This window comes from Amblyomma americanum, chromosome 7 (assembly GCF_052857255.1).
Source record: "Amblyomma americanum isolate KBUSLIRL-KWMA chromosome 7, ASM5285725v1, whole genome shotgun sequence".
Taxonomy (NCBI): domain Eukaryota; kingdom Metazoa; phylum Arthropoda; class Arachnida; order Ixodida; family Ixodidae; genus Amblyomma; species Amblyomma americanum.
The window spans coordinates 5,719,129-5,740,748 of record NC_135503.1 but is presented as its reverse complement, the minus strand read 5'-3'; the positions used below and the strand labels follow the sequence as shown (position 1 = coordinate 5,740,748).

Below are 21,620 nucleotides of genomic sequence, written 5' to 3'. Positions count from 1 at the left end.
TGGTGCTGAAAGCTGCAGCCCCCCTTAACTGGATAAAATCAAGGCTGTAATCTGCTAGTTCAAAATCACTGCTGAAACACTTTTCAATGTGGTGATGGTGGCCATAAAAATAGAAAACTTTGCATTCGTCTACCAAGTTTTCTTTGGTTTTCTTATATTCACACCACACAAGCTATGAGGTGCTGCCATGAAAAACTTGGGTCAATAACAGCAGAAGAGCCAGCTGCCCCAGCTGTTTAGTACAAACAGCAGCAGCAGCATGATACTATTAGACATTCACAGGGAAGCTGCCATCTGTCACATGCATGCACCTGATTACAGCAGCAAGTATTTAGTGCAAAGAGAGGTGATGCGTTCACTTGCCTGAATTGTCTACGAACTGTGAATTGCCTTCATTCAAACAAGAGTTGCCTTATTGCCAGAGTCTTGGTCCTCATACCATGCAATCATTTCTTCGTGGAAGGCATCTGCAACTGATGATCTGTCCAGGTTCAAACTGCTGTCCGCACTGTGGCTGGTGTGTGGTTCCTCAACAGCACTGCACAAGGAGAGAACAATGCATTTGATTTTGATTTATGCAACTATGGCAACAAAGAAATTTTAACCAAGTGACATGTAACAAAGGTGTGCCCTCTGTATAGAGCACTGCACAGGACTACTTATTAGGGCCCAGCCCTTCTTAACCAACCCGGCGTGGCCTGTGCCAACTTGGTTAACCTAGTCACTGGGTCGGGAAACAAAAGGTGCTCAGTCTCATAAGCATGAACAGGGATGGGAGAGCCACAATAAGTTTTGCAGCAGCTCTTGGAGCAGAAAAATGTGCATTTTGGAGCAGTAATATCAGCATTTTCAAGCAATTTAAAAGCATGAGCAGCATTAAAACGAACTCTGTATGTCTCAAAATATCGGTGAGCTCAAAAATTTTTCACACAGCAAGATCAACTCTTATAGGTCAAGTGTTTGTCAGCGCTTATCTTCAAAGGCTTCCGAGACAAAATGTGGACATATGGAAATTGGGCCCGTGAAGATTTGCACCATCAACCAGCGGTTGGCGTGGGCCGCAGGCCACGCCGTGTATCATGCCACAAGCGCACTTCTACGCTCATGACGCCTAGAAGCAGAGCCGGCTGCCGCGTCAGATGCACACTGTTCTCAGAGGGGCATGAACCGCTAAGCCCCCTCCTGACTAGATTTTGCCAGTTTTTCCACGCTGCAAGCTGTGCAACGGGCCAAAAATGTGCCGCAAGCTGAAAGCGCAAAAACAAAACTACACTAAGAGATACACCACGTCAGTCGCCATTACGTGGGCTGGTTCCGGGGCTTTTGCTTCTGTCATCCGCCTTTTTCTCGCCCCCTGTGGCTCAAAATCCAAAGTTTCTAGGTTCTAATAGAAAGCTATGTAAGATGAAGACAGCTGCCGCAAACCGACTGCAGTAGCACACACGTAAGCTTTGCACTGCCCTCCCCAAGACCCATTTCTGTATGTGCCGTGTGTCTTATAGTAGCGATCCAAAATGATGGCAGCACTGGTGTTAGTTCGCTTTCTCGACGACACATTCATTGCCACCCGTTGACTACATTGTGGCCCGACGCTACAATGAGCTGCATGGTGCTAGGCCATTTTCCGACCCGCAAGCATGCAGCAGCCTTGCCATCTGCTCTGGCTATCGACGGCTGTCAATAAACTGGTTTTATGCAAAAAAAAAAGGCCTAATATTACCACTCGTGAGCTTTTGCCTCGTGCTTGTAGTCAATTTTACAAAAATATGCCACATTAACTGATCTGACAAGTGCAAAATGCTGTAAATGTGCAGTGAGGGTTGGTCACAAACGCCGTGATGGCTGGCTGCAAGTGCAGAAACAGAGACCATTTCCCCATTTCCGAATAATCAGCAGGGTCAATCAAGTAACTAGATAATAAAATGTGGTGCTAACTGAATAGCAAGTACTATTCGCAAACTATTCTAAACTTTGAATATTTACCCATCCCTACTAGAACCACAAAGCCGCAACATAATGGACATAAAATAGTGTTGGGAGCACCTGGCCTTTGGTGCAGCTTGGTGCTACTTCGACCAAGTTAATGCTTTTGGCACAGGATGGTGCAGAAAATTGTGTTCGTATCAAAATGGCTTAATTGGCACAGCTGTCTCAACCCTGCTCAAATACCCTGCTACCCTGTCAGCTGGGAGATGGACCACCGTCATCATCATCATCATCAGCCTGACTATGCCCACTGCAGGACAAAGGCCTCTCCCACGTCTCTCCAATTAACCCTGTCCTTTGACCAGGTTCAGCCATCGTACACCCACAAACTTCTTAACCTCATCCCCCCCTTAACATTCTGTTGCCCCCTGCTACGCTTGGATTATGTACAGAAACCTGGAGGAGTTCTCATACAGTGGATGCTACAGCATTGAAAACTGGCCCTTGCTGCAATCGTTTAAGAAAGCATTTAGAGTATGCACATACACTGTGACAAATAAATGCAAAAAAAAGTGCAACAAAAAGATTTATGCAAGTGCACCCCTTGGAGCATTCAAAGCTGAGAACAAGACTGTCCAGCTAAACTCCTCTCATGCTGCATGTAAGACTGCTCTGAAAGGAGTACCGGAAACATCAAGAAACTTGCTGCGTGCTTAGAAATAAGTGGAAAGTGGAATGATTTATTAGTGCTCTTTAAAAAAAAACATTGTCCATCACAATATAAGCAAGAAAATGTTGCACGTTCAAAAGTTACAATAGCCATGCAAGAAAATTATATCTTAATTTTTTTTACTCTGATCTTTTTGGAGGCTGGAAGCCAGCACTACCACTTTGAAGCGGCCGCACTCACTCCGGGCTCGGAAGAAACTTGCACTGCCTGACCTGCGAGCCAGGCCAGGTATGGGCCTACTTGAAAGGCCAGGCCCTGGCACATGCAGTGTTGTAACTCTACAGCAGCTGTGCATCCAGAGATTCAGTGCATTCATATATGTATACAAATAGAACAAGCCATGAGCAACCATTTCCTATAAGGCAACAACAAAACAAAAACGCAAGTACTTTAGCTTTGCAGCCTAGTTATTAATAGGTTCCTCTGAACTGCTTTAAAAGGACAGTCTGCTGCCGGAGATGCGTATAAAAATATTGGCATAATCTTACAGACCTTTCCCTATTATGACAATTGCACGGGCAGAACTTGAGGTTTTAGTAGGAATTTATATTTTAAATTGGCAAAGACAGTCTGGCCAGAGGCAATGACTCCCGGCGATTTCACCATGCTATGCTAAAACTTGACGGCTCTCAAGTAATCTGGCTATGTCACCAGGAGCTAGACTTTACAAATAGGACTGAGCAAAATACATAACGTCATTTTTGTTATTTTTGCTAGGAGAAACTTCACACAGTGTAAATTTTTTTTTTCTCTTGCAACCTGTCACCATTTCTCGCATGGTTTAACCATGCTTTCTCATTACTCTTCTAATGATTTCAGAAAGGCAGGCTGCCATTATGCTGCCTTTGGCAGTGCTACTGCCGGCCAAAGCAGCTGCTGGTATCTGATAGATGTGACCAGTTTTATTTTATTTACAGTGTTTTTAAAACTCCCGCGATTCCGCAAAACATCTCGGATTTAAGCATTTTCCGCGCAATTTTGTGTTGGCAGTCAAATCCTCATTTTCCAATACAACTGTTGTTACGGACATCATTAGGGATGACAGAATGATGGGAAAATGGCTAATTTACCTTATTTGCAAGAATACAACGAGAAGTGGAGTTTGAGATCCCCAGAAAATGTTTTGAAAAATATTATTACATTTATAACAAAATCCCAAACTGTTCAGGCCAACTATAGCCGTAGGAGGATCCGATGCAGGTGAAGTTTCTACCAGAAAAAGGGTTGGAGTTTGCAAGTGCGCCTGGAATTATTCAAGAATCGCTAGTCCTAGCTGCTGAGTGACAAGTTAACCTGAAAACTTCTTGACAACTGAAAACCAGTGGCAGAAACCTTGAACCATTTCTTTCTAAGCAAGACAAACAAGGTGAAGATGATTTTGATGTTCTGCCTTTCTGGGCTTGAATGAATAGAAGTAACTCCAACACTCTTTCATTGCAGTCATTACGGCAGTCTTGTGTAACAAGCGCCATTCTTTGAGTGCAGATAACACAAAACATTATTTTATGATGAGGTACATTTAGCAGTTTGGGGCTGCCCTAAAGAATTGCAAAATAGGCCCCAGTCTGCACCGCAACAGGCTTAATCCAATCTAAACAAAGAATCCATCTAAGGAAGGACAACTGATGCTTTTGCACCTGCAGACGAGAAAAGAACATGGCAAAATGGTACGAGTAAGAGCCACCTTCCATTTTAGAAGATGGACCTTTGCAGCACGCAACACATGTGCTCAAAAAATAAACTTACATTTTAGTTTTAGGCACCTTAACCTTAAGCTTCCCGCAAAATTTTACGGATTCTTAATTCTGCATTTCCGGAATTTCACAGATTCTTTATTCTGCACCACCGTAATTCAGAATTTTCCACCCTGCAGAAAGTAAGCGCCTTGCTCATTATTGCCAGCACAGCTATCTGGGCAAGTTGGTAAGGGTTCGCTGCAAAGGACCAGCGCGCAACGACGACACACAAGGAAAGGCATACGCAAGAAAACTTTGTGTTGTGTGCCTTTCCTTGTGTAGTCATGGCACACTGGTCCTTTGCAATGAATCATTCGTTATTGCCACTGCATGCCATATAGGTGGCAGGCAGTTATTGTGGCCATAGAGCCTCATATGATTACTATATAAACTTTATATCATGTTTCCAATGTCATAGGTTGCGGATGCCATCTACCATTGAGGAAACGAGAATACTATGTGGAAAAATTACATAATTACATAAAAATAAATAACCGTTCTGCACTGTTTCTCAGCACCACAGCCAAATTTGTTTATTTGGGCAAGGAGTTTTCAAGTGACACGAAAAAATTATAGTCAATAAAAGTAAGTAGACTGTACTTTTAAACTTCAACGTTCAAAGTGCTCCAATAAACTTTAAAGCAAATCTTAAAAGTCCACTGTTGCACAGCACTTGGCTTTGCAACCAGGGACAAAAGTTATGTAGAAGCAGAGTAATGCCTAAAACCAACCAAACAAAAAAAAAAGAAGACAGAGCCCAGGTTTAGCTACCAATACAGGTCATGAGATAAAATATGTTCTTTTACTGGACACAAATGCAATGAAATGCTGCTTTGCAATTGAGTAAGAGTGAGGTGTCAAGTGCTGCAGTGATAACGAGTAGTGCACTTACGCCATTCCATCTGGAGGACTCCTTTCCACCATCTTCATGCGTTCAGCAAGTGAAGAGTGCGGGGCCAGCTGTTCATCCCGCTCCCTGGACACACCCTCAGCAGCAAGAGGGGACGTTAGCACAGGAGAGACCACACCGCTTGAGTTGCCAGATTGGCTGGGACTCTTTGTCGAGTCCTGGCTTCCAGATGGCTTGCGGTGCTTGGTACTGTACTTATAGAAGTCCGAGATCTCATATGGTTTGGTCTCTTCCCAGTAGGGCTGAAAGTGCCCCAATGTCACTATGTTGAGCTCCACTCCAGGCATTGTTTTCGGGCTTAATGGCTGAGGCAAGGGAGAGCAGATCTTCTCCCTCTCAAAGTGAGGGCTCTCTGCTGCTGCTGCCCTGCCGTCTCGACAGTTGTCATGGCGAGACAAGGTGGCTGCAGGACCCTGAACTGCCTCTGGCAGACTTTCGCTTCCAGACGACAGCATCGAGACTTGAGACGGTGAGGAAGGCGGTGGCTCCTGTTGTTTTGATGGCTTTCTCGCAGGCAGTGGAGAGTCGAGCGAAGTCTCCACCCAGTCCTTGGCACGATGCTTCAGGCTTTCAGTGCTGTAGGACTGAGTGACCGAAGAGAATGCTCTTGAAGAAGACACAGTCACAGACAAGCACTGGTTGCCATAAGAGCCACTGTGTCCCTCCTGTAGTGTCTCCAACTTGGCATTGTGAGCTGCACTGTAGCCAGTTGGGCTGGTAGGCTGGCTGAGGTAAGGATCTGGATGAACTCGCTGAAATGCCGCATAGTTAGCAGCAGACATACTGGACAGCGGCCTGCCCGGGAAGCTGTCGCCACACACCTCCTGCAGCTTCTTTCGGTGAGCAAGGTGGTGCTGGATGAGGGCTGGCGGCATTGGCGGCTTGTGATATACAGTGATAGGCTCGACAGGACGGTGCACCGCATCCTGGTAGCGCAAGCTTCCGTCGCTGTCCACAGGGACAAACACGGGCACTCCACATTCATCAATGTGCCTCACCATGTTTTCATGATACGAGTGGGATTTGCTTGGGTGATAATGGTTGCTGCTAACCACTGGGGTCGACGGTGGGGGAAAGTTTTCGGGGTAGGACAATGAGCTGGAGACAGCCCGTCGCTGCTGAGATGGCGAGGCTGAGTGGTGCTGCTGTTGAAGGTGCGGTGGCAGCCGTGGGTGGCATTCTATTCTCTGCATTGGTGGGTACTGCGCTGGTGGACACTGCATAGGTGTACCCTGTGCTTGTGGAGAATGCGTAGGTGTGCACTGTGCTTGAGGACAATGCATAGGTGTGCACTGTGGTTGAGGACAATGCATAGGTGTACACTGCATTGGTGGACAGTATGTCGGTGCACACTGTGGCGGTGTACATTGCACTGGCACACATTGGACTATTGCACACTGTGGTGGTGTACATTGCACTGGTGCACATGTGGGAGGCGAGTAGGAAGGGCCAGTCCAGGCTGGAGGAGCAGGCTTAAGGGGGGTTGTTGAGTCTCGCTTGATGGTGAGCGCAGATTGTGCTGAAATTCCAGCAATTCGGCGGTGATGGCGTCGATTGCTTTCCAGGCTGTTGTGCCTGGACACCAAGCCCAGATCTTGTGGCTCTCCAGGGCTGCTAGTCACAAGGTCATCCTGACTGTCAAATGCCTGGCTGGTTCGTTGCGTCGGTACACTGTACAGATTGCTCCCCTCTACACTCAGGCCAGACTCAAACCTGCGCAGTGGAACACAGGCACACATAATGCTATCTAAAGGCACACATAATGCTATCTAAAACAATTTATTTCAACCATTCAGTGCATTCCTTAAAGCACTCGCAGAATTAGAATTCACGTGAATGGGACCGTAAGCTTTATTGTGATACGTCACGAAAGTGTGATACACATGAAGTTTGCCATCTGTCTGCATTGTTCTTTCGAGAACATCGGGCGAGTGTGTCGTCTCCTCTCTGGACTATTACAGACCAGTTCCTCTGATGCTTCCACCGAGCAAGTGCAAAGTGCACATGACAGTCCAGTGAGCAATACGGCGATGCCCAGGGAGCCTTTCTTGCAAAGATCTATATAAGTTAGAGTTGAAACACAGTCTACGCTTACAAAGGATGCTTTGCCCAGTTAAAAGGGCACAGTACTCCATGCATGCACAAAATTAACACAGGTCCACACATACCATGCGATTCTACAAGCACTGCAGCCCACCTCCAATGCACAAACTGCACTAAAGAGTGCAAAATTTGCGCCGATTTACCAAGTCCCACTTAACATGCCAGCACACCTAAATTTTGCTTGTCAAAGACAGGGCAGGCTTCAAAAATTGAATGGTGATTATTCCACTGGTAATTCAAAGAACCAGCGCTAGCTGGCATGCAATAATAATTGCGCACAGAAAGATGAAATCCATGCAGGATGCCCATATGGGTCCCTCCCCATGCTCTCCCCACCGCCTATGGCTGCATAGGTGCTAAATAAGTACGAACACAAACATGCCTTTCCTGCAAACCTTTGCTCCATTTCTTTGGGGAAAGTTGAGCGTTAGGCACAAGGCATGGGCTGTCGGGTGGCACCTCGTACAGGGTGCCCCCCTGCTCCCCTTCTCTTGGTCACGCTTGGCAGCGTAGACGATCTTTTCCAATGACGACACAAACATTTGGCCGAGAACCTTTCCCTTAACAGCTAGCATGATAAAATATGTCTGTGTAGTCACCATAAACAGGTGTTTGCATGAAGCATCTGTAGAAGGTGGCTCAGTGCCAACTAGCACCAAGCACATTAAATTGGCATCGCTATATTAGAGGTTGCTGCCATCTTTTGACAAAGACCTAGCATATGTGCTCCTCAGCGCCACCTCTTGGAACTCCTTCAAAGCAAGAATGCAAGTAACACCTACATTAACATCAAGCCCTCATAGACAATTGCGTGCAGTGCTCCACTATAAGCGCACGCTCTATACATAGACAGCTATGTAGATTGTACACTGCATGCATCGCCACGTAGGTAAGACAGCTTATCTAAGTTATCCAGCTAGAATTGGAAGAAAGAGATAGCCTGCGCAGAATGGGAGCACCCGCAATCAGAACTGCAGGGGAAATGGTATGGGTAAGATGCGGTAAGATAAGATGGTGATAACATTAAATATGACTACGTACCTGAATCTGACTGCACAATTGACATGCACTTAATGCCGCAAGGTTGAGGAGGAGGCTATATGTAGATAGATAGTACTTTTATTCATGGCAATTCTAGTACACCAAAAAGCAAGACTACCAAAGCCTCAAAGGGCTTGAGCGGCAGTGCCATGAGTGGCAGAGGCAAGGATATGCATTCCTGCAGCAGTCTAATCCAGTATTCGTGAAAATAACTGCATATATTTTAGATGCAGTAACAATGTTCCTTGATATAATATTATTCTGTGTTTTGTTACAGATCAGCTTCGTTATAGCTCGCTGAAGTGTGTGGAATGCCACTCCTAAGCAATCGCCATTCAGTATAGGCTGGACTGCAGTAGACAGCAACCGTACCTGTCCCTGTACGGTGACTTGAGTGGCACGGGACTGGAGCCCGCTGAGCCAGAGCCAGTGAGTGTTGGGTACTGCTGGCGGCGGTATGCCGTGCGGGTCTGGTAGATGTTGCTGGGGGCATAGCCTGCACCGTAGCCAGTCCAGCCTGCACCAGGGGAAGCAGTCCGACCGGGGACCGCACGGTGTTTGATGGGGCTGGCTGGTGCAGACACAGAGGCCAGGGAGGGCGAGAGGCGAACGTCACCAGGCACTGCGCTGACTGTTTGGAGGCGGCCACGTTTCTGCAACAAATTTCAAGACAAATTAAAAAAGGGTGCCCGTTGCGCTGGTTGCAGAGACACAAATACGAGTGCATGAAATGTCTTTATGAGGCAAGAACATACAGGAGTGACACTTGGCTTCTCGCCTGTATGTCATGTCACGTGACATACAGCTACTGCAGATACTGCTAGCTGGACAGTGATGTTCCAAGCCGTAACCGAAAATTCCCTCCATTAGACTGAAATATTCCTGTTTCAGGCACGTTTTCCCTGGAGCAGCTTGAAAACTGTCAATTTCTCTCTATCTCTCTGAAATTTGCTCAAATTCCCTGAAATCTGCAAAAAATTACTTACACCTGATTGCAATTCCCTGAAAAAAAAAAGAAAGAGAAAATTCCCAAAATGAAACATCACTACAGCTGGGTGGACAACTGCCCCCATGCCATTGCCTCATATTTTTCATTTTGGTATTGTCTAGTATAAGATAACTGATGTTTTTAATTATGTCCAAAGATTTGCTCACGTCTATGCCCATGGGGGATTTCCTCCCTGTACATTTTTGCATTGTAGTCATAGACAGAAGTGTGCGGGTCGCGAATTCACGGAAGAATCACGGAAGAAAGTTTATTGCGGGGTGGTTAGGCACAACAGCCCCAATGAAAAGAATAGAAGCGTGAGGAGGCATGCGTGTTCCACCTGGTAGAAGAATATCATCTGACTGGCTGGCGGAGCAATGAAGGAGTTAATTTTTTCCCGCTAATCTGCATCCCGCAAACTTCTGCCCATGACTGTACATGTTGTTAGCATAGCACATGGCAGCATAGATTAAACAGCCCACACTTTGTGAATCATGACAACTTGAAAGTATTGAAGGGAACATTTAGGCACATCATTGTCTTCATGTATGAAGAAATGAAATCCAGATTGTATTTGAACTGTAACCCTTGGTTTTTACACTTCATTTCACCAACCAACCACATTGTTTTTGCCAGCACTACCAATGATTCACAACACACACAAGGATATAAATTCCAGCACCTCTACTAGAAGGCCGTCATAGCTGTTTAGCTTGGGTGACGCGGCAGGGCTGACATCTGATGCATTGCTGCTCCCTCTGAACGGAGTGTCTGCAAAGGCAAAGTGCAATCCATTAGCCAATAAACAAGCTTTGCCATTTGGCATGCATAAATGTAAAACACTGGCAAGCTTTCAACAGGCTATAAATGCTGAAAATCAAAACGTGTGCACGGCAAAAACTTACCGCTGCCCCCAGTGCTATGACTGATGTTATCTTCACTGGGTTCTAGAAAGAAGAAAAATATGCTGTAGCATCACATCAATCATTACATAACATCACCTCCAAAAAGTAATGAAGCCAAGGTAATATACCCAATGCTATCAAGTAAAAAAACTGCTATTATGCAAATGTCATTAAACATACAGCTAAAATGGAGCAAGATTTTTCATAAGAAAAGGATTCATCCACAATTTTTGTGCTAGCTGCTTTTTCAAGAAAATGCTGCTCAGTGAAAGATCATGGCAACACCAACAGGACAATACTTACTGAGGCACAAATAACTGCACTCACATATGTAAAAAATGCCCGTGACCCCCACAGCACACACTGAGACAGCCAGCCAGCCTAACTACGCAAACTCCACGAGAGGCAACATTCCAAGCAGCTCCGTTATAGTAAACATAAACACGAGCATACTGACCGTCATCAGACTGCAGCATGATTTTGGGTTTGTTGCCATGATTCTTCTGTTTTTTCAAAGTTCCCAGTTTCTGTTCCACCTGTTTCAGCTAAACGGCAACAAAAAATAAATAAATAAATAAATAAAACAAAACTGGTGTGGAGCACACAGGCCATGTGCCAACAAAAAGGTGATGCTGTCTATCAGTTCACTCAAAGTGTGGACACAAAATTCAGCAACTACCCATATACTTACCTTCTCATGAGCCTGCTGATAGCATAACTTCCGCTGCCTCCTCAGGCTTCTGTCGGCACTCATGTCATTGGCCAATCTCAAAGCAGCGCTAGTAATCTTGTTCTGCAACTCATACTCCAGCTCTAAAGAGCTCATTGTCTCCTCCTGGAACAAGAAAATAAAACGCTGAAATAGGCATAAAAATTGTTGCTCTAACTCATGGCAAAGGACAGGTGGAAGTATGATATGTCCACAGTAATTGAGCTAGCATGGCATTGCTCCAAGTGGTATCATTACCATAGGCATGTCAATGTTTTAATAAGGCTCCAACAGGTGCATTCCTCCACGGCTCAAATGCTTAACATGCTGAGTTTCAGTTCACAGAAGTACTCCAAATCAACTGTCTACCTGGAGCCTTCTTTAGCACGTGTCTGGTGGCTCAGGGGATAGGCATGTTTAAGTACTGCTATAGTTTGCTTTCAGCGTGGCCTGAGTTACTTTGCATTTAGGAGTACTGCTGGGTATTTATGCCCCAAAGTCTTCAAATAAACAACAAAGTAAAAAATTAGTGCTTCGAGAGTCAGTTCCTTGATACTTCAGTCTCTCCATACAGCGTCTTTTTTTGAGACACTGAGGACAGCTCTATCCAATTTTTATTTTTAGTAATAATATATTCCAAGAGTCTTAATGGCTATTGCTGATATTTGTCTGGTAGCACAAGACATTTATTGTTGAGAACATTGCGATTAGGAATTTTCCCGCCACTCAATTCAAACTCGTCACATCTACACCTGAAAAGGACTACATGATCATCGTTTTTTTAATGAATAGCTGCGTAGCCTGGCACCTGGGACCAATGAAGAAAAATCTTTTGACGCATGCAGTTCACTTGCAATATTGGCTGGTGATGGCGGCACCTGTATTTTATCTTTCTGGCCTTTCCTAGGTTCTTCAATTTGTCCTCAGTTCCCCTTCAAGCAGGAGCTACAAACTAGTCCATGAACTTGTTCCCCAGGACCCCATTTTTAAACCCAAGAAATGTTGTTTGCAACATTGTGCATACATACACCCAGTTTTACCCCATATGGCACCCACCTTGCTCTTGGCATTGGAGAGCAGCTGGTCGTCCAGAATGAAGGCTGTACCCACTCGCCGCCGCACCTGAGGTGGGGGCTCTCCCGGTGCCAGCGGCATCTCTGGAGGAAGCTCGCCTGTCACCTCGCCCTCCTTGAGGCACACCGACTTGAGCTCCTCCACTTTCTTGCGCAGGGCCTCCTCGAGGGCCTCCTTGCGGGCCTTCAGCGCGGCCAGCATCTCCTGCTTGGCTCGTTCTGCCTCTTCATTCATCTGCGGATGATGGTCCGTATGATCTGGGGTGACAGGAGAGGAGGAAAGAGTGAGTAGAGTTAGGTGCTGCATGTCCATTTGTACGTACAAGCATCCTGAACACTGCCAAATCTCTGTATAGAGGGTGCTATGTGCAGATATCTGGACCCCATAATAAAGTGCCAGAATGTGCAAAATTGTCTGCAGGACGATCTCAAGCCAAGCATGCGAAATGAACGTAAAGAATCACCTTTAAGGTGGACGTCTGCGCATTTTATGGCAGCTCCGGTATGACTCTAGCCAGTCATTTACTTTTTTCAGAATGAGTGCTTCAAAATGCCTAAAATGTTCTGATCTGTTTACGTAACAAGTTCTCATGACATGTATGAGTCAGAAGCAGTATAATTGAGACCATGGAACCAGCTTCGAGTCACAATGCGAAGATATGAGACCTCAACAGAGACTGCATAACTAGACATCTGGGAGAATGAAAATTTCTTCTGTGAAATCAAGAAAATCTGAAAATTTAACATTTCGGCCAATTTCAATAATAATTTGTGCCTGAAAGGGACATGGATTCATGCCAACAACTGTAGCTGATGTCCATAAAAAAAATACACCATTCACTAAACCACTAAAAGTATTACATGGAAATTATGTGAAGGCTTAATTCTTTCCTTAAGCCATCGGTCATATTTGACCAACGTTTTGAACCTGCCAACAAAAATTCAAGACTGCGCTACTGGACACTGTGCCATCTAGTTTGTTTCTATAACACCATTTCTTTGGTTTCAGTTCTGCCTTTTCATTTTCTAACGCGAGGAGACGACATGAAAAATTGAACTTTAACCAAACGTAGTCCACCTGTCACTGATCATGGCGTTCGTTTCGCCGCGCGCTCGTCAAAGGTGAATGGCTACACTGAGCGCTTTTGCCGGTTCTTATGCTGTCTTTTTTTTTACAGCAGCAGCGGTGAGTTAGCCAACGAAATTGAATGGTCAGATTTCAGTTTCGATTGCAAGACTTCATCTCAAAGGCTCAGACACCAGCACACGCTCGCGCATGTTTCATGTTATTGTTCATGTTGTATTGTATGTAGTGCACTTGATTTGCAAATAATGAAAGCAGTTTTATTTGGTGCTCTAGGGTCTTTGCAACATATTGTCAACATAGTTCACCAAATGTGCCAGCAGATTTTTTATTATAATGATGTCAAGGAAGTCCATGCCCCCTTCCCACAGAACCCATTCACTACCAACCAAAAATAAAAATGGAAAAAGTAGTAACTGCAAGTATTGCTATAAAAAAAAACAAGAACAGAACTCAGAACAAGTGTAATGTGCAGCATTCCGCATCTACCTCCACTTAATGTCCTCAACCAACTGCTTCCTCTAGTGGCACAGCAGTCGTAGTGCCTAACTTGAAAGGCCACGGAAAGCGCAGTGTATTATGTATGTAGCTGAAAATCACAAGAATGGTAGGTAAGAATATGTGCGATGTTTTGTGTATTTTAATTTTTTTGCATCAATTTCTGGCTCAATGTAGTGGGTTATTTTTGTTTTGCTTGTATTCTTTATTTTGTGTTACCAGCATATTTAACCAATAAATTTTCAAAAAGTATTGCACACACAACTCTGGCGTTTTTTGTTTTTTTCATTTGGAAGCGTAACCAATAAGCAATAGTTGGATGTATTACAATGTGCAGTGCATTTAGCACTCCTTGAACAAATAATTTTTATTATAAAACACTCAAAAGCGGTCATTTTTCCAGTAAGGAAAGAGTTAACCTAGCTCAGTTTATGTGCAAATCTGTGGTTAATTTGTAAAGAGGTGAAGGAAAATGTGCACATAAGCGCACATTAGCGATAACCTTGTGAAAAGTTCTGCGTTGCTTCACAACACCCAGAATTACAGTGGCAATTACAAATTAAGTACTAGCAATTAAACACTTTTGCTCTTTTTCTACAAACAAGGCATCAGCTGTAGCTACCAGTTATGTGAATACTGCACACAAAAACTTGCAAGGGAAAAGTTTCAAGTCATTTGGCTTGCAGCCCCTGCACTATGCAACTGGATGAAAACTGGAGATTGCAAATGCCTCACTTATGTTTCTTCGACATGTGCAAAGCTACTGAAAAGTCCAGATGCTATTACTCAGGATATTTTGCATATAAAAACAGCTACAGATTATGAGAAATACTGCATCACCAGCTTGTTCAATTTGTAATCATCATTCCTTCGCTCCACTAAATTTTTTGACCAGTGGAGACACCTGAAAAGATCTGCTAGTTAACTCTTTAACTAACAATTCCGAGCTGCACTTGTCATGGGAGATTACACCAAAACCGCCAATGATGAGTCACAATTGTCCAACATGATGTTGCACTGGTCCCACCAACAAGAAAAAGTAACGGTCGACTATTGTGTTTGTTGCAATTTTCAACACTACAGGGCGGCAGTTGTCCATGAAAAGTGTTCTGCACCTTTAGCGAGTGTTATAAGACTGACAACAGTCACTTTTGCCAAAAATCATCACACAATTTGTCAATTTTTGTACGTTTTTCGGGAACTACTTAATTTGGCAGCTAAAGGGTTAAAGAAATTTTTCCCTCCAGTGGTTCAAGTACCTTCAATCTTGATGGCAGGTAGGCTGTGGCAACTCGCACTTCGGCTCAGGTTAGATCCTGTGCTGGCTGACGACAAGGACTGAGAACTCTTGGAAAGCTCGGCAGCAAACTTCTCTAGACAGCCGACATCTTCAATTTTCCGCTAGAAATGAAATAAGAAGCACTGCTGCAAAAGGACAATGTTTCTACACAAAGCTAAGCAATGAAAGAGTTCTAATGCCCACAGTGACAGCTGCATAAAGCTGTTTCTTTGGGATGTATGAACAATAAAGCCTCAATATTAAAACTGACATTAGTTGAATTGCACTGCGCCAACTGTTCGTCCCAACTCTGTTTTCACAGCAGTATGGAAGAGTGCTACGAAGACAAGAGGCAGTTTGCGATATTCATGCACACGCACAGCATGTAGAATGTACGAAGACAAGGTTAAGGTTGCACATATGACCGACAGAGTTTTCTGTTCCGTGCATGCGTGCTGCAAATTGTGCGTCCTTTAGTATTCTGTCATGTTCAAAGCATTGTCAATTCTTTCACTGCTCAAGCATGTCTAGCAAAGACCCAAATGAGTGACAGAGGTCCAGTGAAACAAAAAAACACAGTGGATCCTAAGGCAACAAGCAATGTACGTGAGCCCTTAAATGCTGCCTGCACAAGACGTGGCAATGAGAGAATTTTTTTTTTTCTGCACGAAAAGATCTTTTTACCTTCCCAACATTGTTGTCCAAGTAAAACTGATGTTGTGCTATGGCCATCGACCAGATGCTCTTCGTCAAGGCCGGTGTAGCCGCAAACCAGACCACCACGGTAACATTGCCTGGTCCAAATGTTCGTCTGCTCACAGATACCCTGGAACACAATGGTAAAGCAATACAACACTGTTGTATGAACTACAATGCTGCATGCAAGAAAACTACAATGCTTCTGCTTCAAGCCACTCTAAAAGCGTGAGAAGCAACACATGTAGGAAAAAAGAAGTTGGGCAAAGAAGATTCCCACCAGGCAAAAGCCATATGGGGTTGCATATCTGACTGACATTATGTACCAACTCCTCCTAAGTCTTGCACATGAGACAACAGTATGTAGGTATATAAAAAATAAATAAATGCTCTAATTCTCAAGCTCAACGAAGAGCAATATGCAAGGCCCGAGATGAAACAGGCACTAATTTTAGATTGATACTTTAGAAGAACCCGTAATTTTATTTGAACAGCATCGCATTTGCACCATTCAACAGCAGATTATTCAGTTTATCTTGAACCAGTCTTGGTTGTCACAGAATAGCGCAAACAAAAAATCACTCAATCAAGGAAAGGGACTCTCAAACCACTGGCTGATAGATTGGACCTACATTATCTGATCTATGTGCTTTGTCCCCCGTTTTTTGCATTCTCAGTTTTTGCATCTTATCACAACTCTACAATTTTGACCATGTACCTTCCAACCAGGGCTCTCAATGCACTAGGGTCTCGTAATAAACATTTTACTCCCTCTCTCATGAACACTGCCAGTTGAACACATCAGAATGCGACGAGGATGTGCATTGGCATAAGCTTGAAAACATGTGCGAAGCGAATATAAAAAGGTAAAAACATCAAGTATATATTGTGCCAGTATGCTGCATGCGCAAATTGCAAGGCATTCAATAAGGACCTTAAATTACTTTAATTGCATACAAAAATTAAAATCTTGCAAGTTTTTAAATTAGATATCTGTAAATGAAAAAAAAATCTCTACGCGGTAACACCACAAGTTGCTATAACTAAAACACTACCTGTGCCTAGGTGTTTTGATTGTTTAACTACTCCAACTTCAGTCCATCATCTGCATTTTACTTGTATTAACTAAGGCATATTGAATGCCTTAGTTAATTATGTAAAATAATTAACACAGTTCATTAAGGTATGATTTTGGTATGGAAGGTATGTTTTAATTTTTTCTGTGTGTTTCTTTAGCTCATCTGCCAAATTTATATCCGTTGATTTGCTTCTATTTTTTAACAAGAGATCCCCAAAAAGTTCAACTTTGGGACCTCCTTTTGTAAAATAATTTTTTCCAGTAGTTTTGAATGACTGAAATGTATTTAATAAACCCGAGACCTGAAATACCTAAAGAATCCATTATTCTTGCTAGCAACTGCTCAATAGGTTTGTATCAGGTCCAGAAGGAGTAACTCATACCCAGACAAACAGTTGCATTCTGTGCCATTCGAATATGATGCTGTACTAGCTGTTAGCTAAGAATTTCTGCTCTATGATCAACGGGAAGCCAGGGGAGTAATAAAACTGCAGTGCCAACTCCACAAACCAGCAAACTGTTTATATCATAAGCTTGTTTTTTTTTTTTTTTGCATTGGGAAGAAAAAAATAGCAGATGTAAAATATAAAGAAAACACAGGCCACAATATGGTAAACTCAATGCAATGTCGGCATTTTTTGCAAGGCTAACTTTGCCTGTAGCTGACGACCATTCGGTGGATCCTAAGCATTAAAAAGATGCAGGCAGGGGCAATATTTCAAGGGCTGACTTTCAGTGATGTTTTCATTCTCGCATAAGACTAATGTCTGACACAATTCCTTGCTGCAACAAGGGCCATTCGCACACACTGCCTGCCCCATTTCTGTTGGTGTGCTCCACCATGAATGGTAAAGCTCTACAAATTCAACTCCACAAGCTGAATTTGCATTTAATATCAAAACAAGGCACCAGAATTATATTAGGTGTGAAGAGCAGGTTCCAAGGGTAACGAGAACATTATTCTTGTCACAGGGTCACTTTCAAAACATCCAGGATATGAACATCCATGACAAGAAGGAAAGTGAATGTTCCAGTGTGTGAAAAGAAGCTTATGGTCAAGGCAATACTGACAAGGAATTAGTCAACCTGCATTTAGCTTTTATCACATTCAGTTATAATCCTACAGCCAAGTGCATACTGGGGAGTCACCTCCTTGACAATGATTGCTTCAGATTAGTATTGCCCCACATAAGAAAATTATTTCTCATGTTTCCCTTCATAGCAGGGGGATCCTCCATCCACCAAATGCCATAAAAGGAGAAATGTAAGAGCCGAGACATCACGTAACAAAGGCGTGAGGGCACTTACTGGGTTGTGGAGTCACTAATGGCATCAGCCAGGGGGTCAAACCCTTCAGGGGGTGCCTCTATCACATCCTCGTACACATTGAAACTGCTCAGGGCATGGACCACTCTACAGGAAAAACAGGAGCGGCGAAATGGGGAGGGGTCAGCTAAATTAAGGTGTTGTGTTTAAGTTCAGGGCTCTTGTATGGTCTACACTCGTGCATACATGCAACTTACTGGAATGGAGCATGCAATCTGTGCAGTGTTTTGCTAGGACACCTTCTCCATCACCAGAGAAAAACTGCACCAGTTCCTGGCTGTTCAGTTCAATGGCAGAAAGCTACTAAAAGTTATCGTTCTTTGCGAAAAGCATGAAATGCAGAAACACATGTGAACGACAGTGTAGCAGCAGCTATCTTCCATGAATAAAAACAAGTACATGCGCTGGATATCTAGGCAAAATTTGCTTAAGTGAACAAGGAAGCCGTAGGGCTTCCGAAACGTCAATACGTTTCTTTAAAATTTTGACTTGGTCAGTGACCCTATGTTTTTATTAAGTGCTTTGCCAAAGCGGCACAAATGAAATATCTGTTAAAGAAATGCAATGCGCTAAAGAATATCCCAGGGCCAAGTTTTCGCTCCCAAAGCAATGCCTACCTCCGGGGGTTGTGAACTTCAATTGAAAATTTCTTGTCTCGAAAGTAAAGGTTCTCCAGGAGTTTCCACTGAAAGAACTGTCACATAAAAAAAAATTCAAACAAATTAAAGAGAATTAACTAATGAAAATAACTGTGAAAGCTGATGACACTTTTGAGAACACACGGCAGAACTTACCTATATTGCATGCAACAATGAAGAAAGGAAAAAAGGAGCTGTCTACTTATCTCACTCACCTCTAGCAGTTGAATAGGACAAAATTTTTACAGCAGGTAGCTTGCAACCATATGATATGATAGCAATAAGCAATAACTTAATATTTGCTCCTGGTCGAGAGAACTTTTCAGAGGGTAACCTAGCGCTATTCAATGTTAGGAATAAAATATACGTGCCGTATGCCATCACTACAGAGTCAGCACAACTGCATCTCAACATCTCAAACACTCAATGCACAGAGCTATATCCAAAGGTAGCAAGTTCAATGCTGTCGCTTAGTGCCTTTCGCAGTTTAACTAAGATAATGAGTTCTGCTCAAAAGTGTACATCTCATTTATTAAATTTACTGATTCACCCCTCAAAACGTGTAGAATATTGCCACTGAACATTCCAATATTAAAAGAAAGAAGATAACAACAATGAAGTAACGGTTTTTGCTATGCACCTTTCGTGGAGTCTTCTTGTCGTTGTAATCATACTGGCTGACTCCCTTGCAACTGAGGCCTATCCACCAGGGAATGCCTCCCTTGTCCTGCGTCAGAACACAAAAGGGTGAAGCTGTCTTAACCACAAACTCTCATCTAGAATGGCTAGCCGTGCTGTGTGGAACTCACCTTAACCTCATAAAAATGAATGCCATATGTGGGCAGGTTTTCTACAAGGTTCATGTATCTGAAAAATGACTCACAGTTAGTACAGCCGCCACCCACATAGCACAGTGACAACCCAGGCAGCAAATTAAAATTTGGAAAGCAGGACACGTCCACCAATGCCAATACATCCACCAATGAAGTTTTAAAGAAAACTCACGCAATAATTGCAGAACCCCTTGAGCGCCCTGCAAGCTGATGATAATGTTCAATGACTTTGCCTTCACTGAAAGGGAAACACAGGAAAATTACAACATTTCCCTACACCACGGTCAATAACAAGTGTTGTCAAAACTTCTAGGATAATCGATAATATATTCAAGCCACTGTACTCCTCTTACCAGTAGGAAATGGACGGATGAGCTTTGAGTGTGCTGGTAGGAAGAACAGGAAGCTTCTTGAGATGCATTTTTGTGGTTTGATCACTGCAAAGTAAGCACACAAAGGAGAGATCACACATCCTATTCAGGGGGAGTGTCATGTGGCCTACAAAGATCAGAGGGCAACAGAGGAGACCTAGCTGACAAAAGGAGATTACAAAATTATGGTTAGAAGATAACCAGATAGAGAGAGCATACTGGTCCAAGCACTTACTCAATGTAGTTTCCATGTGTTGCTTGAAGGACTAGAGCAGCAAGTTGAAACACTGTTTCAGAATCCGCTTCCAATGCACCCTGATCAAGAAGAGAGCATTTCATCAATTGCAATGACTCATGCAAGTTGGAACAAAAGTCAAATGATAAGAGCTTCCAGACTTACCTTGGCAATGAGTGATTTGCACTGAAGGTAAAGTGCTTCTACTGTGGCACTATCTTTCAGCAATGAAATGCTTTCCACATAGTACCTGAAACAATAAAACGTAACATTTCCCTTGCTTTTGATTCATAAATCAAAATGCCTTAATCTCTGGCTACCCATTACACATATATGAACTTACCACTTTGTTTATGATCCTGTGAAGCTAGTAATTCCTTAATTAAGACAGTCTAGAAGCCTGCTCAGCATTTATGAGCTTGCACTGTGCATGTTTTTACACTGCGTTACGTTAACTAACATCTTATGGTCTTGCCCCAACCTGTTTCATTCAATCATAACAGGCGCTAGGGCAGTTCTGTACCATGGCACCTCTTGTTATATATCTATTAACACCTGCATTCCACTTCGAAGATTAATTAAAATAAAATTAAAAATCGGAACATGGAAGTGCAGGCAGTTCTGCACCATGGCACCTCTTGTGATATATCCATTAACACCTGCATTCCACTTCAAAAATTAATTAAAATAAAATTAAAACTCGGAACATGGAAGTGCAGCTGTTATTTCGGGCTGTGTGCCCAGGCTACAAGAAAATTGTGATTCCCACATTCTGCAACATTAACAAAAACAAAAGCACCACTGAGCACCACTAAAAGTTTGTGAAACAAGCAGTGAAGTCCATATTTAGGCTTACTTGACCAGAAAGTAGAGCACCAAGGTACCCTGAGACGACTTCTTGGGCAGGTCATGCTCGAGAACCCTCTTGTCGAGCTGAAGCCAATGATAATGGCCCCTGAAACAAGAAGAACACATTGATAGGCCCTAAATTTTAATTTTCATTGTGCCAAATTGCTGACACCCTCATCCGAAGGAAAGCTGAAAAAAAAAAAAGTGCGTCGTGCCTAGACAACAGAGCCCTTCATTTTAATGTAAAAACTACCATGTTTTTCACAATATCAGTGAGTGAACCACATGAGCAACACATAAGTAACAGATCCCAAAGATCTGTTGCTGCCATACTACTGCTACAACATCACACATATGTATGCTGAACAATGCCATGTCATACAACTTATGTTTACTAAAACAAAGAAATGGCACAAAAAGAAACTTGATGTTCTTTTTCTTTACACCTAAATATTTCATTACAGTACCATCTAAATTAATGTATACCACTGAAGATGACATGAAAGCCCATAGTGAATCTACAACAGCCTTCTTCCCTTCTTACATTCATTTTTCGTTGCACACAGGTTTAGACAAGAAAAATGTTCGCCTTTTACAAATTCTGTTTTCCTT

The 21,620-nt window shown here is 43.2% G+C and overlaps 1 protein-coding gene across 12 annotated transcripts in view; it reads right to left on the bottom strand.

Annotated features, from left to right (window-relative positions):
• LOC144098323 (uncharacterized) overlaps positions 1-21,620 on the bottom strand; it is a 94,871-nt gene that overhangs the window by 2,488 nt on the left and 70,763 nt on the right. For 6 of the 12 annotated variants that reach the window (XM_077630876.1, XM_077630875.1, XM_077630872.1 and 3 more), the window contains exons 4-22: positions 21,016-21,114; positions 20,325-20,409; positions 20,160-20,239; positions 19,907-19,990; positions 19,726-19,791; positions 19,530-19,587; positions 19,361-19,447; positions 18,700-18,776; positions 18,065-18,169; positions 15,667-15,808; positions 14,963-15,104; positions 12,105-12,379; positions 11,031-11,174; positions 10,797-10,884; positions 10,340-10,381; positions 10,117-10,205; positions 8,819-9,099; positions 5,285-7,015; positions 364-538 (exon numbers count right to left, since the gene is read on the bottom strand). In XM_077630876.1, coding sequence (XP_077487002.1) covers positions 397-538; positions 5,285-7,015; positions 8,819-9,099; positions 10,117-10,205; positions 10,340-10,381; positions 10,797-10,884; positions 11,031-11,174; positions 12,105-12,379; positions 14,963-15,104; positions 15,667-15,808; positions 18,065-18,169; positions 18,700-18,776; positions 19,361-19,447; positions 19,530-19,587; positions 19,726-19,791; positions 19,907-19,990; positions 20,160-20,239; positions 20,325-20,409; positions 21,016-21,114 — 3,817 coding nt within the window. In that variant the 3' untranslated portion in view covers positions 364-396. The remainder of the gene's footprint in view (positions 1-363; positions 539-5,284; positions 7,016-8,818; positions 9,100-10,116; positions 10,206-10,339; positions 10,382-10,796; positions 10,885-11,030; positions 11,175-12,104; positions 12,380-14,962; positions 15,105-15,666; positions 15,809-18,064; positions 18,170-18,699; positions 18,777-19,360; positions 19,448-19,529; positions 19,588-19,725; positions 19,792-19,906; positions 19,991-20,159; positions 20,240-20,324; positions 20,410-21,015; positions 21,115-21,620) is intronic. The other 6 variants (XM_077630881.1, XM_077630882.1, XM_077630878.1 and 3 more) reach the window with 1 other exon arrangement.